This window comes from Podarcis vaucheri (genome assembly GCF_965113315.1).
Source record: "Podarcis vaucheri genome assembly, chromosome: 14".
In the NCBI taxonomy this organism is placed as follows: domain Eukaryota; kingdom Metazoa; phylum Chordata; class Lepidosauria; order Squamata; family Lacertidae; genus Podarcis; species Podarcis vaucheri.
Window position 1 is genome coordinate 22,664,490 of NC_138752.1, and position 19,807 is coordinate 22,684,296.

The window sequence follows — 19,807 nt, forward strand, 5'->3', positions numbered from 1 at the left end:
CATTCTGCACGGCTGGATAGCCTTGCCTAAACAAAAATGTCATGAGTCAGGGAGTTCCAAAGTGTGAGTGCAGCCACCCTAGAAATACTAGTAAGGTTTTCAAGATAGAACAGAGGGTAAATGATCTTAGCAGCTAGCTCCTGAACCTTTCTCAGCTCAAGGGCCACATTCCCTCTGGGACAACCTTCCAGGGGCCACATGCAAGTGGTGGGTGGAGTCATGGATCTGACTCCTATCTTTGGACAGCTGGCTACACTGCAGCCATGCAAGAGTCAAAGGTTTCCATAAACCCACCCACAACTCTCCGCTTTCTTTGTTAGCAAGAAGCATTATCGCTGTTCAAAAGAACATTCCAACCAGGTGAATGCACTCAAGAGCATGGAGCAGGACTTGTGAAGGAGGTAACCTGGGGAGGGGTTAGGGAGAGTTTCAAGGTCCAGACAGAATTGCTTGGAGGGCCACATTTGGCCCCTGGGCCTGATGTTCCCCATACCCCAGCTTTAGGAGCTGCGCACAAGGGGAAATACTTGTGGTCTTCCAGCACTGCAATGGGGAAAAGCTGTGCCTGGCCCACTTCTACATTCTGTGAAATTCTGAAAAGGACAATTTTTGAAAAGATGAGGACCCAACCACACTGCAGAGAAGTAGGCAGGAGATCACAATGGATATTTTTTTAAAAAGAGACTGGAAACAAAAGACAAGTGTGCAAGGGCCAACCCACCTGCTGACAGGTGCGGTGGCGGAATGGAGACGACAAAAGCAAGAGTTCTCATAGGGGGAATATTTGAGACAATACTCAAGGTGTGGAACTCCATGCCCCATGAAATTCATCAGCCGCCCCCCATTACATTTCCAGTACCTTCTGATGGATTTTTATTTTATTTTTTCAATTTTTTTTTATTACTGCTGGCTTGTTTCCTCTGCTGCCTGTATCACCTATTAAATTTCACTGATTATTTTTATGGTGCAATATTGCTTTATTTGATGCATGGTTTTAATCTGTCTTTATCTTTTCTGTGAGCTTCCCTGAGTCCCGTTATGTAGTGGAAATGCAGGATATAAATCTCCTTATAAATAAATAAAGACACGGAGGAGGAAAACAAGGCAATTGTTGTTTCCTTGGCTTCTTTCTAAAGGGCCCTACCCTCTCTTCCAGTTGAAATCTTTTAACAGAGATGTGTCAGAATGTTTAAGGAGAAGGTTTATCCAAAGCATGACAGTAAGTTTCTTCTTTAAATCCAGTCTGCAAAATCAGGGTAGCTGGCAAGCCTACCTCTCGCATATTCCAACTCTGATGCTGTTTCCTCTGAAAATAGTTCCCTGTCTGGTCTTCACATAGGCTCAAGGGAGAGGAAAAAACCAGAAGCTTAGCTCTTTAAAAAGAGTGAGTGAACTTCTTTTTAAATCCTTTCATCTAACTTCTGGTTACTGAGAGTGAGTTCTTTGCATATAAGGATAACTTTGAAAAGCTGTAAGCAGCAGAATGGTTAATGAGGAACCCAACCCAACCCAACAGTATCATTCCCTTGTTTTGGCATGGCATCCATCCTCCCAAAGCCATTTTTCTGGGTGTGAATCCACTTTCACCTCTTCTGGAGAACTGCCTTCTCCACTGCACCAAGCTCTCCAACTGGAAAGCTGGCAAGGAGGACCATGTCATGTGGTATCTCACCGTCTCTGCGATTCTCATTAAGTTTTCCATCCACCCATCTACGGGAAGAAACAGACTCGGCTTGTTGCTGCCTCGCCTTTTGGAGTCTGTCCTCCTGTGCTGAGTGCCAAGGTGCAAACACCCGGCTCCAGGTTCAGCAAGCTCTTAGCTCAGTCGCTTACACAACACAGAAAAGAGCTGGTGGAAACCAGCACAGTCCATGCTCACACTGACAGATCATGCTAGATCAAAAATGACTGGAAATGTCCATTTCTCTCTCCTCTCCTCTTTGTAGAAGCTAGGAACCAGCAAGTTATGAAACAGATTTTGCGGCTACCAAGAATTTAATTCACTTATTTTGAACATAAGAAGAGTGAGTCCTGCTGGATCAGGCCAAAGACCCATTGGGTTTATCATCATCTTATTTATATACTACCTTTCCACAAAAGAATTGTGCTCAACACAACTTACAACAAAGAGAACAGTGTTACATCTCAAAATCAAGAACCGCAAAACCAATTTCATAACATGAATAATAAAATAGCAACGCAAGAGCTGAGGTAAAGGTAAAGGGACCCCTGACCGTTAGGTCCAGTTGTGACCAACTCTGGGGCTGGGTGATCATCTTGCTTTATTGGCCGAGGGAGCTGGCATACAGTTTCCGGGTCATGTGGCCAGCATGACTAAGCCGCTTCTGGCAAACCAGAGCAGCGCACAGAAACATCATTTACCTTCCCGCCAGAGCGGTACCTATTCATCTACTTGCACTTTGACGTGCTTTCGAACTGCTAGGTTGGCAGGAGCAGGGACCGAGCAATGGGAGCTCACTCCGTCGTGGGAATTCGAACCGTCGACCTTCTGATTGGCAAGTCCTAGGCTCTGTGGTTTAACCCACAGTGCCACCCGCGTCCCTGAAGAGCTGATGTAGGAATATATAATAATAATAATAATAATAATAATAATAATAATAATCCTGTAAGTGTAACAACAGTCAGTACAGTTGCAAGATTATACCTTGTAGAAATAGCAAAAACACGGGCATCTGAGAGTTTTAAGGTAAAGGTAAAGGTAAAGGTACCCCTGCCCGAACGGGCCAGTCTTGCCAGACTCTGGGGTTTGTGCGCCCATCTCACATCTATAGGCCGGGGGCCAGCGCTGTCCGAAGACACTTCCGGGTCACGTGGCCAGCGTGACAACGCTGCTCTGGCGAGCCAGAGCCGCACACGGAACGCCGTTTACCTTCCCGCTGGTAAGCGGTACCTATTTATCTACTTGCCCCCGGGGGTGCTTTCGAACTGCTAGGTTGGCAGGCGCTGGGACCGAGCAGCGGGAGCGCACCCCGCCGCGGGGATTCGAACCGCCGACCTTCCGATCGGCAAGCCCTAGGCGCTGAGGCTTTAGCCCACAGCGCCACCCGCGTCCCTGAGAGTTTTACCCTGGTTCTAAAATACACCCACCAATGATGTAGCTCACAGTTCCTCTCCTGCAGCAACACCTTGCCAAGTTTCCAAAGGCTAGAAGTCTCATATGCCTTAGATCAGGCATATGAGCAACCTTTTTCAGCTGTGGGCCGGCCCACTGTCCCTCAGACCATGTGGTGGGCTGGACTATATTATTTTTTTTTGGGGGGGGAGAACCAATTCCTATGCCCCACAAATAAACCAGAGATGCATTTTAAATAAAAGGACACATTCTACTCATGTAAAAACACGCTGAACCCGGACCGTCCATGAGTCGGATTGAGAAGGCAATTGGGCCGGATCCGGCCCACAGGCCTTAGGTTGCCTACCCCTGCCTTAGACCACAACCTGTGTTTTGACCTGTCCTTACCAGATACCCAAGGCAGCAAGGCAGGCCAGTAGTTGCAGCACCACAGATAGCTCCAAGTGAGAAACGTGCTCTGATAAAAGAAAGGAGACGGGGTCATACAAATCTGTTCCTCCAGTAGGCCTTTCCAGGCTACAGCTCCTTGGCCTAGAGGCTGGGACTCTTATAAGGTGGAATCTGTGACTTGCAGACAAGCACTCTCTTCCCCTGCCCCCTGCAGTCTCTTGTACTGCAGGCATGGTAGTAAATAAAGTAAACAATTCCTCTTATGAGTCAGACCCAGGATTGCAGTCATGGGACTTCTGCCTCAGCTTCTGCAGACTTCTGACTACCACGCCTGATGTTCAGTGGGCTGAGAACCACCAGTTTTGGGCTTTGTCTGTTCTGAAACACCAGGACCTTGGTTTGATTCCCCAGTTAGCAGTACAGCAGCTGCAGAGTTGACTGGCTCTTCCTCTGGCTCTTAAGCTTAAGGTCAAAATACTTTGGGATCATAATCCAGAATCTGAAAGTGAAAAGTCACAATCGTATATCCCTTTTGTGCTCATTTCTGAATGACACATAGAGTGATATCTCTACTGGAACTTGCAGAAGAAAATGGCATCGTGTCACTTTATAGTAAAGTCTGCTTCTCTTTGTTTTGAAAACTAAAAGGTATCATCATTTCAGTGAGATGGCTTGTCTTGCAACCTGCCTCCTGAGGTTGGGCAGGGCCACACTTCTGTGGCTTAAATTGCCGACTGGAGCCAGGAAGCTATTCCGAGAATAGCTGTCCTGGCTGGCATCACCAACTGCTGTTGTTGCAGTGGGTGTGTGAGAGAAGCCCATAGCACAGGCCTGATAAATGCTGCAGAAAACTAAAAACAAACATGCAAGGGAGCCAAAACAGTCCCATCAGCAGCTGAAGGAAACAAGCAAGTTGGAAAACAGCAGTTTAGCACCTTGAATTTCTCTCTGCTTATCACTCCATATGAATGATGGCGAGGGCATGTAACTCACTGGTTGGGACCCACTAGTGACCATAGCCTTACCTAAAGCAGGTCACAAGAAGATTACTACCACCATGAAAATAGAAGATTAAGAAATGGGTTCCCAAATGCATGTTGGGATTAAGTGTGGGTCCTAGGTCTGAAAAAAAGTTTGCATGACCTACTTCTTCTTTCTGCTCTCTATATTTTTCAGAGCTGAGATTAATTCTGCTGGAACTTTTACCCAGATCCCTTGGAAAAGGGAAGTATGAATGCATGCTTTCTATCTCTTTTTTTGCAGGGGGGAATGATCAAGGGGAGAGAAGTGAGTAGAGGGGGTTGCACCCATGGCACTCACACAAAAATCCTGTGTATCCACCCCACTCCCAAATGGGCAACTCTTTTGCCTTAGTAGACGAGCCCAGAAGTTCCTATGTTGCAGGTCATTGCCTTGCCCTTTCAGACCAAAGGAAAGGTGGATTCACACCCTGATCATGAACACCACATGGAACTCTCAATATATGATATCCTGTCAAATACAGTGCAGCTCCTGAAGAGTTGAGCTATCCAGTGTTGCAGAGTGTGAACCAGGCCAAGGGTGTTTGTTGGCCAGCCTTGAACCATTTTAACTTCACCTGTCACCAGCTTCTTATTCATGGCAACATTCCTAGCCTACCTCCCCTTCCTTGTTTTCTCCAATATAAGCTGCAGAGCTTTCTGGGCAGCAAGTAAGCAGGTTCTTGTGCCATACCTAAGCACACGCTGTCTTCACTGTAGAGAGGTCAAGAGAAGTAACAGCAGAAACATTTATGTAAGATGTAGGGATATATTGGAGGATCATGCAATTTCTGAAAAAAGGTAGGGGGTATGTTATTACTACCAAGCAACAGACATAGTTGCAATCCCCCCTCCCCTTGTATTTTTTAAGCTTTGGAAGATTATTTTGGTGCTATTTGTTTCATTTGACCAGAGGTGAAAATATTAGTTTGGAACACCCCCCACATACCCAAAGGTCAAATAGTTAACCGAAGAGCTGTATTCCAAATGTCCTACAGGTTTAGCCCGCCGAAGGACAAATCCAGCTCTGCACATTTCTACCTTCCATAAGCTGCTTACATCTTCTTTTAACAGATTCAAATTTCCAGGAAGATATTAACCTATGTTTAATTAAACATCTGAGCAGCCCTGACTGCAGACCCTTACCCCTGTCCACCCCTTCACCACCAAGATTTAAGGCATGGATGGGAATTTGTGGTCTTCCCAGATGCTGTTAAGACTTCCAGATTCAATCAGCCTCAGCCAAGAGAGTCAGTGGCCAGGGATAATGGGAGCCGAGAGTCCCAACAACTGGAGGGCCACAGGCTTAACTAGTTGTCATTACCTAGGTTCAAAGGGGGGTCGCTATGCCTTTAAGAGCCATGAAACAGGGAGAAGCCCTACAGGAGGCTTTTTTTTGCCTGCTAGAAGTATTATACCTGCTGAGCTTCTTTTCCATCCTCTTATAAAACATCAGTGTCTTTGCTCAGGGACTGATAAAAACCCCTGCACTAATCTATATTGCATTTTTAGGTCTGGGATTTTGATCTGCGTTGATCCAGAGGATAAATTCAAGATTTCTAGTTTATTGGAACCTAATAGAAAGATCTTTACATGGGCTGGAGCTTAGCAAAATGGCCATTTCCTTTTGCATTAATTTACCATTTGCCGCATTCTTGAGATTCACTCCCCAAAGGGCCTTAACTGTGCAACTTGTTCCACCCTATAGAATACATGATTATTATCAATGGGAAACAGTATCATCGCTGATGGCAGCAGCATCCAAAGCCTCACACTTGATTAGGCCACAGCTGTGAGCAATGAAGAATCCAGTACCGTACATGTGAGAACTGAGGCTAAAGCAAGAGACCATACACTTACCTGGAACAGGGCCACAAGCGGCTAGAAGGGTATTACAAGTGGTGTGTGGGAAGACAACCTTCCTGCAACTTTGTGCCCCTACAGAGTACAACTCCCATGAGCTCCAACCAGCATGGAATGCATTTCTAATGGAACAGTCTAATAGAACAGCATGTTACTTGCGCTCAATACCCATAGGTTCCACTGTATGAACATAATTGGTTCCTGAGAAATGGTCTGTAAGGCAAGCACTCACGTTGCGAGCTGACGGTTTCCATGATTGTCTATGGAGAAAATCCCAATGCGTTCCTGTCCCTGACTTTCAGTAGTTGTGTTTGATTGGAGAATCTTTCCAGGAGCTGAATAACTGCTCACTGATTTGTATATTGTTTGGATATCTGAATTGGAGGTCTGTGTAGTGACATTAGGGTAGAAATCTTTCACGTGAGGATAACCAAAGAGCTGTATGCCAAGTGTTCACATAGTGGGATTTGCTTTTACATCTCTTGATGAAAAGGTGTGGTAGTTTCCTCACTTTCTTTAGGTCAGGGGTGAAAACTGGATGTGGGAAGGGGGCAGATCCAGCCAACCCTCCACAGGCCACTTTTGACAGCGGCTGGGGCCATCCCCGTCAAATATCCTGATGTCATATAGTGCAAAATACCAACACTGCTGAATTGAAACCACATCTGCAAATCTAACGTTCCTTTGCAGCTGCAGGTTGAGTTTGGCACTGTTTGAAGACAAGGCTTTACCTGTCCCCACACCTACCCATACATCAGGTGACTAACAGGTGGGCGCGGCTTGAGCCAAATGGGCCAGGTGGGGAGGTTGCCAGGCCACAAGCTCCCCATCCCTGCTTTATGCTGAATTGGAATCTGACCAATACAAATGGGTTGAATTGCTTTCAGTGCTGCCGGAAGACTGGCTCATTATTAGCTTTGTTATCCACCATTTGGCTTCTTTGAACACACACACACACACACACACACACACACTGGCCTACCAAACAGTTTAAAAAGCACAGAGAAAAACAGACAAGATGCCTTAGTTTTATTTTGGGGTGGATGCATACAGAAATAATTGCAGTTAAAGGCAAGCTTCACATTTGAGGGTTGCTTCATCTTTAAAACCAGCAAAGCAGTCAGATTTCTGCCCATGTAGTCAGAGACAGGCTGCAAGTTACAGCTGTGCATTTAGAAATGAGAGGATCTCCATCCCATTACATATCCCAACAGGCAGGAATGGCTGAAGTCCTGCCTTTGAACCTGCCTACCCAAGGAAAGCAAGCCCTGGGCAAAGCCCAAGGAGCAAGGAGTAGCTTTGGGTTTTGGGGGAGGCTTGCAATTTGAGAATTAACTGTTGTTCTCCTCCCGTTAAACCAGCTTTCCCCAACCTGATGCCCTCCAGATGTTTTGGATACAGCTCCCACCCAAACATCTGGAGGATGCCAGGTTGGGGGAGACTGCAATGAGCTCTACCAGATTGGTGACTTTCTTTCAAAGAGTTCCAAATGTTGGATTTTTTTTTTAAAAAAAGCAGCAATGAAGGGAACTCCTTCCCTTGTACAAGGAGTGATTCATTACTCCTTTTATCTGCCCAGACCTGGCATCAATGGGCAAATGACAGCTCCCACCATAGCCAGCACCATCATCTCTTATTTTTAACTCATAAAAAAACAATGGCCCAGTACTGAGGCAGCTGCAGCAGACTTCCATCATTTTCCACATCCCCAACGCCTCTGTAGCCCAACCCCTACAAGTGAGTGTTGGGGCCCAGAGGCATTTGATAGAAGTGGTGACAAAGGCTGTAGCTGCCTTGTCCAGTCCTGGGCTGAAGTACTGGGTGGCTAGAACTTTGCTGCTTTCAGCATCCTAACCTGTTCCTTCTGCTCACACCTGTGGAGGTTGACCAGGGAAAGCCTGGGTCCCACTGGAGGGCACTCTGCCCAGGGCCTGGCCTTTGATTTGAGCAGAGCCCTCCCCTCAACCTGGGAGGTCAGGGAGAGTTAGGGATTCATGCCACTATAGCATCCACTGCCTATTGGGATACTTATGGGCGCTTCAGAATTCTTGGTGGACAGCTTCCCAAGGAAGTGAACGAGACAAAAGTATTCTGGATGGTGGTCACTTCAGACTGCAGTTTGAAACTTAGCATTTTTGAACACTCCCCAGTAAAAGAAACTCTCACGTGTGCATCGGGTGGGGGAAAGATCCAAGTCCTTCTCTGATGTGCTAACTTGTCAACTGCAGAGAACTTTTCTTGGTTGAACTTCCTGGGGGTTGCTCTGCTTAAGGAAAGCACCCATGAAGAGCCAGCAAGAGGGAAAAGTTGCTCTCTCTTTTTGCACCTGCAGTACATTGCAAAACACCCTCCGCTTCCCAGACTACACAAAGGTACCTGCTCCTGCTCTGACCAATATTGCATTTGCCACCCAAATGCACGTGAAATAGTTTGCCACCTCCTTTCTTATGCTGCTTTAAAGATTGCTTTGGTATTTCAGAAAGTTAGGTACTTTGAAACAAACAAAGCAAAACAGTCTCATTGGGTCAATGCCTGTAGCCGATTTGTGTCTGGAAAAGAATACCAATACCAATGTGTTAATGAAAATAAATATTTGTAAACCACTGACCCAGGACTGTGTTTTGCTGATGCTTCTTTTTTGTTTGTTAAAAAAAGAATAAGTACGTTACACCCACATGCTGGGCTTCCTGCTGGCTTGTGCTGGTAAGAGCAATCAAAGGTTCCAAGAAACAATCCTCAGAGCAGTAATGCTATTTGTGAGGCACTTCTTGAGCACAAGCAAGTTAAAATGCTATCATAGCCCTTTAAAAGTTATGTTAGGAAAAAGTGAGTTTGTTTCACTCTCCCTGCTGTGGCCTCCCCAGATGTCAGAATGTTTGACTGAAGCTACTCTGGAAAAATCAACCAGGGTATTGAAACTACAGTTATGAAGACCACACCATTTTACACCTTAAAACAAGCACTATTCACATTACTTTTGAAGTTTTTCCCTCTCAAGTGCACAGTAAGTAGGGTTAAGTATGTAACCCCTTGACTCATCCAAACCTACTGCTGCCTTTAACCCTTATTGGCTCTGCAACAACTCAGGATTACAAGTTGACAAGTCCGATATTTGATTTCTCATGGCTTCCAGTGGTGGTCCCTTGAAGGCTTCCAATCTCACATGCAAGTGTCAGTTCCAAATTCTCCTTACCCACTTGCAAGCAGACTCCAGCAACTGGTATGCAGACAAGAGTTATTTTCCATGAACAGATTTGTAATTCCCATTTATTGTCAAATAGGCAGTTAAGAGTAAAGGAGAACACATTTGATCCTGAATGGAAAAATAGAGAGGGGTGGTGGTGGTGGAGAGAAACAACATGGCCAGAACAAATAAACTGCTACCTTAAATGGCTACTCTTCAGAGGGCAGTAGCACACAGCCAAGTAAGGAGGAAGTTAAAGAAAAGTTTAAAAGTATTGCAAATGGTTGGTTAAAAAAACAGTTTATATCATCCGAGTGGCTGAAAGCTGCTTTGAATGCAACTAGAATCATACGTGCAAAAACACGAGTGTGTCTTGGAGGTCGTTGGCCTGCTTGATGTTTGTTGCGTTTTACATTCTGCCTGGGGAGGAACAGGAAGGTGTTAACCTTTATGGAAGCTAGAGCATCAAAGGGCTTCCAAGAGAGTTCTGCCTTTCATCCAAATTTGATAGGGGTACAGGATTGAAGTGGCTCTCCGTGTTCCCTGCCGGGCACTCCTCCGGCTGCTTTGGCACACACGCACGCAGACGCATGCAAACAGACAGACAGACACACACACACGCTGTATCCCAGCACCGTCAGGAGACAGCCTAATGCAGCTTTAAACTGGCGCTGCTCCTGAACAGCTTTAAGTATTTATCAACTCAATAGGTCAAAAGTCTGCAGACACTGGGTGGAGCAGCAGTATGCCACAAAACTAACAGTTGTCCTCCTGGAATAGAAAAATGGAAAAAAGAGAGAGGGAGAGAGGGAGGGAGGGAGGGAGGGAGGGAGGGAGGGAGGGAGAGAGAGAGAGAGAAGAGAGAGCAGTTGTCAGCTCAAGATTAAAACATTGGCCCTTGTCCACAACACACAACTTTTCTGGATAGTTGAAAAAAACAAACAAACCAGGAGGGAGGATTAAGCCGTGGTAAACTAAGTACACAAAATATTTGAGTTTGTAAAAATAGCAAGAGGTTTTTCCTCTGTCAACATACAAAGAAATTCAGCTAAAAACTTTTGCAGGTTTTGTAGCTCTGAAGGGCATGGGGGACATGGAGAATGCCTTGATTTCTTAAAAGGGTGGGACAACGTATTTTTTTTTATTCATGCCCCCTCTTTTAAACTCATGCTCCCCCTTTAAAACATCACATTGCTTTAAAAAAATATGTCCCCCAACTCCCCCCTGAAAACCCAGAGTTTGGATAGCCATTTGTCATGGGACGCTTTAGCAGAGTTCCCTGCATTACAGGGCGTTGGACCAGATACCCCTTGGGGTCCCTTCAAACTCTACAATTCTGATTATTCTGATTCTGGTAACAAAAACAAAGGGGTGCAGCTAGCGTGCTTCATGACCCTGTGCCCTGTGGTTATAATATGCGGTCCTAGGACTCCTGAAGAAGGCAACACTTGCCACCCTTTAGACACAGGCGCAGATCTTTGCACAACTGGTGTGAACAGTTGCTCTTCCCAGCTGTGGTGCCACCTACGCCTCCTTTAGTATCAGACAACTTCCCCCTTCTTCTGAATGATGAGTAGGCATCAGCAAGTGCACCACTGTGTGCCTGCACACTCTTGTACTAAGACACCTTTGTAATTCTTTACCCTAAGCTCTTTTAAAGCAGAAGCAAGGATGGGCATTTCATTGCCCTAAAACCCAGGGCTGCCACACGTCCGAGATTTCCCAGACATTACCAGGATTTCAAAAGCAGAAATGACATCTGGGGGCAGGGAATATGGCAACCCTGTATTTGAAATATGGCAACTCTACATTTGTCAATCCTTTCTCAATGCACTACTCCACTCTTTTTCTAGCCAGTGACAACTTGTTTAATTTTTACACATTTAAAACAAACCCACCCTCCAACTGTGGCCACCTGCTCCAGGTCGATTTCTTCAACCCAAAGCTGAACGGCAGAGGTACCAAGTCCACAGGGGTCAACAAGAACTTTGCTGTACAGTGGTACCTCGGGTTAAGAACTTAATTCGTTCTGGAGGTCTGTTCTTAACCTGAGGTACCACTTTAGCTAATGGGGCCTCCCGCTGCCGCTGCACGATTTCTGTTCTCATCCTGAAGCAAAGTTCTTAACCCAAGGTAATATTTCTGGGTTAGCGGAGTCTGTAACCTGAAGTGTATGTAATCCGAGGTACCACTGTATTTGCATGGATGGGTTCTCTAGCATGCAGCAAAGTAAGGAAAATGGCAGGTACCTGGGTGCAAATACAGTGTTTGTTGGTGTTTAATATATGTTTGGCATTCCTTCATTTCAGTGCTGAAGTCGTTGCCAAGTATTTCAGACACACATTGATCTGATTAATGGGAATTTAGTACCCTTTGGCTGTGGTGGCAGAGGGGAAGGGAGCGTTGCCATAGGGCATATGCCAGCGCTGTATACAAAGCACATAATCTACCTTAGCCACCTGACCAGAAGTTGGATAAGCTGCCAGATGTGGTGTGGGGGAAGCCACACCCTTTATGAAGGAGACCTTAAATATACATGAGCAAGGTGGAAAGTTGGTTGTTGCAATCAGAGAAACTTTCTGAGAAGGGGAGGGGGAGCTCTTCCAAAGCAGTGTGTTCAAAGCCATCTGGCTGCTGTCCAAATTTAAGAGGCTCATTTTGTTCTCACTTCATAAAGCTCTGTTACTTACTGAAGGGGGAGGAAAAACCCATTATGGCTACAGACGCAGTAGCTGTAAACAAGAAAAGAAGAAAACTACACCATCTACTTGGTATCAGCAGACTTTTCTTCTAGGAAGGCTTTAGGCAGCTACGGTTGGGCGGGTATGGAATTGATATTTCCTTACAGCGGATTGCTGTTTTCAGTCTCCTGGAGGGCCCAATTCAAATCAGGAACTAGTCAATATAATAATGTTCAGTAAGACCTGCAAGGTAAACCCTCCTTGCAATCCCACAGAGTGTGGTGCTTCCAGGGGTGGCACATGGAAGTCCTTTGCTGCTGTGGCACCCTGTCTGTGGAACCTTCTCCCCCTAGGCAAATTTGGCTCCCTCTTTGAACTTTAGGTGGGGTGTGAAGATTAACCCTTTTGATCAGGCCTACAGCATAAAATTATGCCTTTTCCTCTTTTTAAAATGTGGTTTTAATGTATCTACTGTTTTGTTATATTTTGATATGACTGATTTTGCTTTTGAGCCGACCTGAAAGGATCTTAGTCCTGAAAAGTGGAACGAAATAAGTAAATCTAACAGCACTTTACTGTCACTTTGAAGGACCAGCTCCATCTGGATCAAAATCATCTGTCAGAGCTGATCTTTTGAGTGGTGGATAGTAGTGGAATCCTTTTCTCTGCCAGAGGTAGGGCCCTTTTCTGTCTTTGGTTTCCATGAGAACTTCATCTAGAGCAAGAATGGGGAACCTTTGGCTGTCCTGATGTTGTTGAACTTCAACTCTAACCATCTCTGGCCTTTGGCCAGTCTGGCTGAGGCTGATGGAAGTTGTAGTTCTGCAACGTCTGGAGGACTAAAAGTTCCTGGGGAGGCTTCCCTGTCTCTGAATCAGACAGAGAGAAGACTCGTTGGCCCTTCTGTTGGAACTTTTTCCCAGTTGTACTTCTTTTCATTGCCTTTTGTCCCCTGTGTCTTTATGGGCCTGTTGATGTAGCTTTTGATTCGGGTGTCTTGGTACTGGGAGGAAGAAGAGGGAGGAAGATGGCAGAGAAGCCTGGGAGGCAGAGGAAGAGTCCCTGCAGAAGATCTGTCATCTTTCCCTGCTTGTTTTGGGCCTTCCTTGCAGCTGTGTTTGCTTCTCTTCCTCTTATGTTTCTTTGGGGAAAGACCACCTTCTGTTGTAGGGAGTGCTGTCTCTTTCCCCCTACCAGGGCTTCTTCTGTTCCCTGGGCAATCTGCCCCTGCACCCGATCCATTGTTATGGAGGGAGAAAGTGGGAATCGGGAGTAGAGAGGATTTAATTTACTCATCTCTGGGCATCTCTTAGGAGTTTGGCACTAATCTCAGGCCTGGCATGGAGGACGCTGGCTGGCCTTCCTCCTCCATGTTATTGGATGTAACCTGTTCCATGCTATGGGTCATGGATGAAAAACCCTGTCTTCCTCCTACTCTGCCTGAATAAGTGAGAGAGTTGGGACAATTTGTGACATTTAGGTGCACAGCCTGTGGGTTTTTGCTTGCCTCCTCTGTGCTCTTGCTCCTGCCACTATGTCTCAAGCCTGCTATCCACGCCCGAGGCTAGACATCATTGTGCTCCTTCATTGCCAACGGTGCCAAGAAACAGCCAACTGGCATCCACCTTGTTCCCAGCCACTATGGAGAAGGCTGGGGGCAGAAGGGAGAGGGATGACTGGGGCTACACAGCCCTGTGGTCGCTGGTTTCCCCCCGTCACCTCTAATTCAAGGTGGCAGATTGCAAGGAAGGGGGGAAAGACAAGGAAAAAGAAAAAGAAATCCCAAAACCTAGATGTTTTAGGCTTTAGGGGCACCAACTGGTCCAAAGCGCTCTAGGCAGAGGCAGTTTAGGAACCAGGATGCATCTTCTTCCTGGAGAGGACCGTCAAGATTTGGACCTTGGCAGTTGCCCAGGAAGAGGCACCACCTTGAAGTTGCCACAACTAATGTCAAGTAATGGCTACTCAGCAAGGAGACTTCCAGCAGCATATTAAGGGCCCAAGCTAGCAAAGCAGTTTTCCTGCCACAAGTCCAACTGGAGGGAAAGGGAGTTCTGCAAGAGCCATTCTTTGCTCTCACATTGCTCTCATTAAATTAAATGAAGTTTATTGAGAGGAAAGCCTCCTGGCTTCATTGTGCACATCCACATAGCAATGGCCAGATCTTCCATTGCTAGTCCTTCATCTTAAGTTGAGCAGGACACCAAAAAGAAGAGGTTTTCCCTTTTCTCTTAGCCAAACTAGATTCCACAAGATTACAAGGCAAGTTGTAGAAGGCCTGGCTTCTTGATTTTCTTCTCTTTTTGAGTTTTACACAAAGAGGCTCATGAATACTATAAGTGGACATGCTTTCTTTTCATGCATGGATGAAAAGTCTCTTGCAGAAAGGGCAACTGGTTCATCCTATTTCCTGCCAAAAAGGCAGCCACCAACGGCTGCAATGCTTTACTAATTACCATCGGGCTCTGCTGAGCATCACAATGTCACGAGTTACAAATTGGGTGTATTGGCCCTTCATCATTCAGTTCTGTTTTGAAGTGATGAAAGAAACATATAGTTGATTTACCTGTTAGTCGAATGTCACCAATATATACAGGCTACTTCTTTAGTCATGGGGAATCAAAGTATGATTATCATGGGGGAAAGCTGCATAACAGAACTTTTTAGACATGGATGGCTTCTGAGTTCTGAAAATACAAGCATTTTCTGAAAAAGACAGACAAGCTTCTAGCTCTCCCGGATTCAAAGGTGGAAAATGAAGGTAGACTGGCAGTGTGTTAAAGGTGTGGGCTACTTGGGTGCCAAGAATATTTTCAAACTTTCTCTCCCTCCCCTTTAAATATCAATATCCTACCTACACTCCCTATTGCTCTCAAAGGGACATTAATTAATTCCAAATTACTCTGCTTCCTAGTCAATGACCAAGCAAGCTCACAACACTGGGGGAAAATGAACCTTCCAAGAAACCTGCCAATTAAGCAATTCACCACTGTGAAAACTTATCATTTTGAGGAAATATTATATAATCAGTTGTACAGTTATATGGCAAGATTTCTGAGTGACGCTATGAAAGTACATCACCATAGGTTCTAAGAGCCATCTTCACACCTCATGATGTCTGTACAGTTTTATCCTACTATGTTCCATTGACTGTGTTGTGTTCTGATCCATGTATACAACACACTTTTTTATGCCAATAAAGGAGACTGATAGGGTACTACAGTTGTACAGTTGCTGCTTGCTATCAAGGTAGGCACTGGAGCCTTAAGAATAAAGTGAATATGGTATATGAAGTCAACAGACTGAAAACGCATAAGAGTAGCACAACCATGGCCCTGTGTAGATGCCTTTCCCTGTAACTGAAGCCCTTGCATAAGGTCTAAACCCCCAATGTAATTTTCCCTGTAATTACCCCTGATGCAATCCAGCCATTGGCGTCTCTCTCAGGGGAAAGAGCTTTGGGTAGACAATAGTAAACATGGGCTGGCTGCAACGGTGGCAGTGTCCCAGAGGGTAGTACAGCAATTCCAAGAGACTCCTGGGTAATGAGATTGGATTCAGGAACTTCAAATCTAGAGCTGGGGAGGAAACACAGAGACAGTGACTTCAACAAAACAAATTCATAGCTATTTTAACATTACAAACAAGCTGGACACACTTGAACAAAGAAATATAAAAACAACAGCTCTGATGGTAACCTGGGGGCGGGGGGGGGGCGGAAGCACAATAACAGGGAATAGCTCTGCTCAACAACAACAACAACAAAGATTGTTTTCCTCTTCACTGAAATCCTTTCTAGTTTTCAGATGCAGTATCATGAAATGTCTCCTGCTTTCTATCTTGCTTATGTTTGGAATGAGAACTGGAATGGTTGTTATATTATGCAGCAAGATCATCCCTGAGGGTGTTGAACGGCCATCTGTCATGGACGCTGTCGTTGAGATTTCTGCATTTGTAGGGTGTTGGACTAGATGACCCCTCAGTCCCGTCCAACTCAACAATTCTATGATTAATCTAAATAGGTTTACAGGGCCTAGTAATCTGCCCCTTCAACACTAGACTTCTAGACTTGCAACTCAAAAGCTTGAAATGCTACCGAAATGTAGTGATAAAACCTATTATCAAGCAGTAACAGTGATTTTAGCTATATAAAGGGAAAGATCTCAAGTGCATTATTGCTAGTCGCCATACCTCCTCCCATTGATTAGCGCCAAATTCCCTGCAATATGGTGCATAGTTCTGGGCCAACATTCCATTGCTGGCCTAAATAAAAATAACTGCGTCAAAGAGGTATGGTTGGAGTAGCAAAATGCTGGCTTTTAACTTTGCACCGCTTTCTTGGCAATTGGGCTCATCTGCTCATTCACATTCATCCTAATTATGTTTTTCCAGCCTCCCTACTTCCCAAAGTAAGAGATCATTAGCTCCCAAGGACTTTTGAGATATAGCTTGACATTCAAGTTCCTGTTAGGAGCTGAAGCCCCATGTGGCGGCATGATGCAAAATGCAGACAAGCCATGGGCCAGTTTTCAACAAAGAGCCTGAACTGGGGCAGAACTAAAGCAGCTCAGCTGTCACGTTGCACTGCAATGGCCAACGGGCTGCAAGCGCTTCTTTCTGCCTCATGCTTAACGAGCCTGCCAGCTCTGGAGCTGGCTGCCTGAGAAGGAGCTGCATTGTTGGATGATGCATTGCCTCTTGCCGCAGGAATATTATTATTTCTGCTTCTCTACTCTCCCATTAAAAGACAGTTGCTTCTCTGCTGCGGACTGCGAAAAGACTCTGGCCTTTTCTACGCTCTGTGCAAGAAAAGACTCCTAAATGCCTTTTACCTAACACTTGGCTGTCTTTTAGGGCCTCTCGTTCTTATTGCAAATGTAGCCCGGAAAGCCATTTGATTTGGAGTTTTGAGAACCTGAGTCAAATTTCACAGCACACTGAAAGTCTACATGCTTCAAGTACTGCGCTTACCATAAGCTTCTCCTTCTCACTGTAAGCTTCTCTGTTTAATTTACAAGTGTCCTAGACACTTCATAGCTACCCAACTCTTTATACTCCTTCTTTTGCTTCCAGCAGTTTCAATATGCTCATGAAACACCATCTTTTAGTCCTTTTCCCGTCTCTGTTCCTTGGAAATGAATTTTCTCCCTTAATATTCACACCTCTCCCATCTACAAGCTTTCAAAAAAGTTCTCAAAACACAACTACTCTCTTATGCTTTTCCCAATTCATTTCACACCTGTTCCATCTACATACATTTAACTACTCATCTTTATGGAGATGAGCTGACATCTCATTTTTTGGTTTTAATTTTTCCTTCTCTTCTGTCCTTACTTTTTTATGCACCCCAACTGCTTAGACAGTGAGGGTACAAAGAAATATGATGTCCATTTATAGTTGTTTCACTACACAGTCTAGATATTTAGGTGCTTGATAAACATTAATGTTGCAAGAATGCAATCATTGTTCAGCTACCTTTTAAAAACCTGCAGTATGTGTTATACAGCATCCGCATGGCCATCTCTTGCAAGGGCAGAACGCGGTCCGACTCTGACCCAATAGACTTCACCTCTGCTGGGAGGAAAACTGTCAACTGTCCTGATGAAAAGGTAAGAAGCTTCACCTCTGACTTCTGAACAGGAGAACCACAGCTGGAAAAATATTTGAGGAAAGGGGAAAGCTGTTTAAAAGGAGTAAAATATCATGAAAAATCCTACCCAAGCCTTCTAAAGATACTTGATACTTGAAAGTGCGCCACCCCGTTTCAACCTGTCTGTGCATTAAGTCAGAGGAGAATGATCCAACAAAAATAAATGAGTATATTGGATTCCACGTATGTATAGGAAGTAAATGTTCAATAGAGATAGATTTTGGCAAGTGTATTGCTGCGAATGCCTTATTGAAGCGTGTGGTATGAGTTTCTTCAGTGATAATATTCTTTTTTGGTCTGAAGTTGTTATACACATCAATTTTGTACTGGTGAAATCCCTGATATTTGCAGATGTTCTGTAGCACAGGGATTAGTGGAAGGACAAAAATGGACTTTCTGAGCCCTTATGGTTGCTAAGAGACTTATACTTCAAGCCTGGAAGGATAAATATCCACTATCTATTATGAAATGGTTTGGGGACCTCACTGCCATGGTTATGTATGAACATATTACATATAGATGTCTAGTTCCTGTTCATACATCTATTAGGACATCTGGAAGGCATGTATTAATGAATATGTTTAACTTAAGATCCATGCACTGATAGTTACTGTATCTGTAATGTGAAGTGATGGTGTTTTTAATTACTATTAGTACTATTCATACATTATTATTATTTTAATAATAATTGCACAGAAATGCATTGTTTTAATTAGTTTTTAAACAAGCTATGATCCCAATGGGATGCATATCCTCTGTATCAATAACTGAACAAGATCCCACATTAAGTTCTTGAAGTGAGGTAGGCGAACATTGCTTCATGTTGGTATAAGCAAAAACCGAATCCCAAGAACACAAACAATGCACATCTGTCATGATGATCTTGTTGAAGGGACATTTCACAAATTTATTGCGTGTACCTTCGTACAAGAAACCAGGTACTTCCGACACCCCAAGAACTTATCTCATTAATACACTGTTTTCAAAGCTGTGCTTTCGTAGTTACCATTGGCATTCTTAGCTAGCGCCTGTGTACATCTTTAGGACATAAATGTGCAAAGTGGTCTTTCCTTGCCAAATTCTGAATACCAGTGTAACTCAAGCTTTCCTAGTACAATACAATTCCAAAGATAAACATGTGTTTGTTTTACCTGACCATCAGAGGTCTCTGTGTTTAGAATCAATCACTTTAGAGTGATCGTTGATTTCCCACCTGTCAGGCTGAATAAAACTAACTACCTTAGAGCTATTAAAGCATTACTGCAATGCCACATAGTTGTGCAAGATTTTCATCTTTCTACAGAGCTTTCCTTAAGAAAACGTTTCCTGGGCTCCACAAAAAATGAGAGCATGAGACAAGAAATGTCTGCACCTACATCTCAGGAAAGGAGGAGAACTTACTGTATTATAGAGAAGGACACCCAGCTTACAGGTTTCTCACATGCATGAAGACTATAAAGCATCATGCTTCAAGAATGGGACTACAGCGTCTCCACAGACAAGACACGTTTCTGTGTTTACAATAAAGCATGCTAAGACTTTCCAGTGTGACAGTCCCAACTTGAGCTCATCATATTTCATTAGCCTCAACAGATGCCAACACAGTTGCACACAAAGCTTTCTTCAAACTGTACTAGTGTGATGGCTTACCCAGAAGGCTATGATGAACACTATGCAACTCTAGGGTCACAAATGATTTAAAGCAAAAGTGGCAATGTACTCAAGGAAATTAGTTCAAAGAGATCATAGTGAAGAGCGAAGGTCAGTATGTGAACAGGAAAGAGAGAACAACATGCCCAAATGTGGATTTTCTGGAGTTTGGTGCATTCTGCCAAGTGACTCAAAAAGAATGAAGCGGAGAATATGAGGAGTGGATAAGTCAATCACTGGTTCCATGTTCTTGAAAGGAAGGCTTTTAAGTTAGAC

At 44.5% G+C, this 19,807-nt stretch overlaps 1 protein-coding gene and 1 long non-coding RNA gene across 7 annotated transcripts in view; both read right to left on the bottom strand.

The window, feature by feature from the left end:
* Positions 1–7,380: 7,380 nt before the first annotated feature.
* LRRC28 (leucine rich repeat containing 28) overlaps positions 7,381–19,807 on the bottom strand; it is a 49,823-nt gene continuing 37,396 nt past the window's right edge. For all 6 annotated transcript variants that reach the window (XM_082198742.1, XM_082198743.1, XM_082198740.1 and 3 more), the window contains 3 exons: positions 17,707–17,882; positions 15,644–15,803; positions 7,381–10,321 (listed from right to left, as the gene is read on the bottom strand). In XM_082198742.1, the coding sequence (XP_082054868.1) occupies positions 10,249–10,321; positions 15,644–15,803; positions 17,707–17,882 (409 nt within the window). In that variant the 3' untranslated portion in view covers positions 7,381–10,248. The remainder of the gene's footprint in view (positions 10,322–15,643; positions 15,804–17,706; positions 17,883–19,807) is intronic.
* On the bottom strand, positions 15,231–15,637 carry LOC309518615. The gene is made up of 2 exons (XR_014213558.1): positions 15,412–15,637; positions 15,231–15,320 (listed from the first exon to the last, which is right to left on the bottom strand). It is a non-coding gene; the product is annotated as an uncharacterized lncRNA (long non-coding RNA).